This window comes from Nematolebias whitei, chromosome 14 (assembly GCF_014905685.2).
Source record: "Nematolebias whitei isolate Nwh7 chromosome 14, NemWhi1, whole genome shotgun sequence".
In the NCBI taxonomy this organism is placed as follows: Eukaryota; Metazoa; Chordata; class Actinopteri; order Cyprinodontiformes; family Rivulidae; genus Nematolebias; species Nematolebias whitei.
In genome coordinates, this window is record NC_056511.1 from 37299348 (window position 1) to 37303371 (window position 4024).

Sequence of the window (4024 nt, forward strand, 5' to 3'; positions counted from 1 at the left end):
TATACATATACATACATATATGCACGGGGTCCCAGTGATTGCTGGACATGGGCACCGGCAAACCCCGTGACCCAAAATGGAAGAAGCGGGTTAAAGAACACCCGGGGGTCCGGGGACCCTAGTTTGAGAACAACTGCTTTATAGAAATGTTAGGCCTCATTTTTTATGTTGTTTATTTCCATGTTTATGCTTCGACATTTTTTCTCAAATCAACCACAACCTCAAAACATATTTAGCTGAGCCATTTAGTTGTATACGAATCAGATGTTTATTTTTTCGAAGATTGAGTTAATCTGTTTTCTCAGAATGGGGAGAGATGCAGAACATCACCACCACACGAGAGCAGGTGGAGCTGCGAGGGCTCGAGAAGTTCACCAACTACAGCGTCCAGGTCTTGGCCTTCACGCAGGCCGGAGACGGGGTCCGCAGCAATGTTCTGTACATCCAAACCCGCGAGGATCGTGAGTACTCAGCGTTTGATTCATTCATTTAAATATATTTAAGTGCTGGCAGCATAAAGAGATGCTGAACGAGAGGCAGATGACAAGAAAAAATCCCTCTATCTCAGACTTTTAACAAAAGCTCATTTATGTTGGGGAGATCCATTAGCAGCGCTAATGAGAATTAAGAGGCTTTGGGTCCACAGCTCAGGGCTGAGGGGGGACTGGTGGAGTGGGGAGACTGTGGAGGGGGTCTGCTCTCTCAGTGCATCCAGAAGTCAGCTGTCAGCCGGAGCTTGCATCCTCTTCAGCAGCTCTTTTGCCACAGGCATGGGGATTAACTCCTCACGGATTAAAGAGAATTAATTTTGTGCTTACACCATTGGAGGCAGGATTACAGTCAGATCTATGTCTCTTTATGGAGGAGGAGGAGGGGCCTAAAGGGTTAAATATGCGAAGATGGAAAAGTGAACACACGCTGTTATCTTGACTGACAACAGTTAAGGCGTTAGGAAATGTTATAAAGATCACACGGACGTTTTATTTACCGTATTTTCCACACTATACGTCGCTCCGGAGTAAGGGTCGCATCGTCAAAAAATGTCACATGAAGAGGAAAAAAAAACATATACGAGTCGCTTCGGACTATAAGTCACATTTATTATGCGTCACCACTGACCCCTGGGAAACATGGGCCTGTGTCATGCCAATAATCGATTGGCGGCCGCGGGAGCGCACATGAGAGGACTCTCTGTTGCAGTTCTTCGAAATTTAACAAGATTAACACCTAAAAACAATTTTTTTTTTTTTTGCTCTCAGTTGAACTTTTCCTTAATAAATGCACTTTAATTGTCAAAACAGCTTCATTTTTGCCTGGGCGGCGCCGTCGCGTCGCACTGAGAACAGTCCATCCCGATTGGCAGTCGTGCCCCGTCCCTCCGCTGCCGGAGCTTGGAGGAAGGGGCAGCGAGGCACATGGACGCTGTAGAGCCACCTTCGTCCCCAGACTCTTCCAGACTGACCCAGAGCCTGTCGTGGCGCACCGCGGCGGAGGCAATGCGCCCGGCGGGAGCAGCCAGACATGTCAGTATGTATGAACATTTAGCATCAGGCAAAAATCGCGCCATGAATAGGAAAAAAAAACGTATATAAGTCGCTTCGGACTATACGTCACATGACTGGCCAAACTATGAAAGAAACTGCGACTTATAGTCCGAAGAATATGATACTTTGAAACAAGGACAGCAGGAGGGTTAAACTGACAAACTGTGCCACATAATAAAAATAAAGGAATTCATGTTTTATGGCAGCAACATATCTCAAAACAGACGGGACAAAACCAAAAGAAAGACGGAACAAAAAGCTGTAAAAGTAAGTGGTACAAATAAGAACCAGTGGGAGGAGCATCTTGCAACGACGTGGATGTGGATTCATAACGTGCTTCTTCTCCTGGACACCACTGCTGGGCTCACTTCCACAGATCAGTGTAAACACAGTTCACCATGCCACCCACAAAAGCTCTATCAGGCAAAGAAGAAGCCATAAGTAGTCAACAGCCAGAAACAGTCATCCGTTTGAAAACTGTTCTGTAATCAGACAAATCAACATTTGAAATTATTTTTGTGAACCATTAACACCACATCCTCCATACTAAAGAGCAGAGGGACCATTCGGCCTGTTAGCTGCACACAGTTCAAAACTCTGCCTCTCTAATGGTAGGGGGGTGCATTAGTACCTCTAACATGGGCAGCTTGCACATCTGGAAAAGTTCAACCAATTCACAAAAGTATCTACAGGTTTTAGAACCTCTGTGGATGCTGCATATTTCAGGGTAGGCGTTGCATATTTGAGCAAGAGAATGCTGAACTGCATCCACGGTGTCAGAGAAGAGGAGTCTGGGTGCTGAACTGGTCTGTCTGCAGTCCAAACCTCTCACCAGTTGAAAACATCTGGAGCACCATGACATGAAAAATCCAGCAAAGACCCAGAACGAGCGGTTGAACAGCTAGAATCCTCCCGTCAGCCCGGAACGGACCACATTCCCCTCCAAAAGAAGAGAGGAAGCTTTGTCCCGACAATTTAGAAATGTGTTGCTGCCTTCAAATCCAAAAATACCAGTTTAGTTTAAACATTTACGATGTTCCATTGTGGAAAAATGAGTTTATTCAATGTAAAAATCATTACATTCAGTTTTTATTTTTACACAACAACCCAGTTTTTTTGGGAACTGGGGTTGTGGATTACACAGATGGTGATTGTTTTGTCGTGCCCAAGGTATCCACGTCCCCTCAGCACCTTCGTGCCTCTCCTCCTCATCGTCACGCAGCAGACGACCTGCCTCCCTGTCTGGAGTCTGGGGCAGATTTTGGGCACCAGATGGGACCTCTCTCTCCCCTCTCCCACTGCGGCTCCTACTTTGACATGGCAGTCCGGTTATGATAATGATCTCTGCCTCCTCTGTTCCTCCTCCCTACGGCGGCCGCCGCGATCGCTCCCACAGGACCCCACCATTCTCCCCCCCTGCGATTCCATCCCCGCCTCCCTCTTTTCAATACATCTCCTCTTTCTCAGTTAATGTTGTTTTCATGCCGGCTCATGTCATGTGTAAGGTGAAGGAGTCAAGGGCTGAATGACTGGATCAGGGGGCCTCCCGGAGAATCAAAAGGATCTGGGGGGGTGGATTTACAGGGCTGAGTCTTACACAGTGCTGGGAAGCCCAGATGAGGCCCGCTGTCAGGCGCGGGTTATATTTATAGTCAGGGCTGAATAGGCTCGGATAGTTCGAGCACTGTACGCTCATTGTGGCAAAGACATTTTTCTTCCTCCTTCACAGCATCCAGCGTCCTGATGTGTTTTTGTAAAGCCTGGACCCGTCCTTAAATCCTTCTCAAGCCGTCATCTCCTAATCAGAGCATTAAGTCGGGTCCGGTGTCAGGCTGAAGAGGGCTAGCGACGGATCAGACACTAACATCTAATCTGTTTGTGGGTTTGAGCGTTAAGAGACTGCTGGGTGTCACAGAGTCAGAACTGCTGACCAGTTGTCTGAACCAACATATGTCGCCGCCGTCCACCCAAAGGGACTTCTTCCAAGTCCTCCCAGAGCGGCTTAGTGCAGGATAAGACTTTCAATCTGCAAACAAGCCTGCTTGCTTTAACAAGCATCCATCACCCAGTGCGCTCATGCACAAACACACACTGGATGTATATGTATGCATGCCCGCGTGTGCTGATGTTGCGCTCTGTTTCCTATAGTTCCCGGTTCGCCAGCTGGCATCAAGGCTGTTCCTTCCTCTCCGAACAGCGTGGTCGTGTCCTGGTTACCTCCTCTCAAACCAAACGGCGTCATCCGCAAGTACACCATCTACTGCTCCAGTCCAGGGTCTGGACAGCCGGTGAGTCTTTCCTCATGTGGCTCATAAACATCTTTCTGCTGCTCCACAAGCAAAGCTGATACAAATCAGCCAAAGGAAATAATTCATTTGTAGCCACTTTTATTAATTGAACCGGATGGTAGATATACGCGCATGTGTGTGTGTGTGTGTGTGTGTGTGTGTGTGTGTGTGTGTGTGTGTGTGTGTGTGTGT

General features: G+C 47.6%; 1 protein-coding gene across 1 annotated transcript in view; it reads left to right on the forward strand.

Moving 5' to 3' along the window:
• The window catches only part of LOC119420289 (Down syndrome cell adhesion molecule-like protein 1 homolog), an 83762-nt gene that overhangs the window by 53517 nt on the left and 26221 nt on the right, over positions 1-4024 (forward strand). The window contains exons 17-18 of the mRNA XM_037687677.1: positions 306-461; positions 3693-3832. Of these exons, the coding sequence (XP_037543605.1) occupies positions 306-461; positions 3693-3832 (296 nt within the window). The remainder of the gene's footprint in view (positions 1-305; positions 462-3692; positions 3833-4024) is intronic.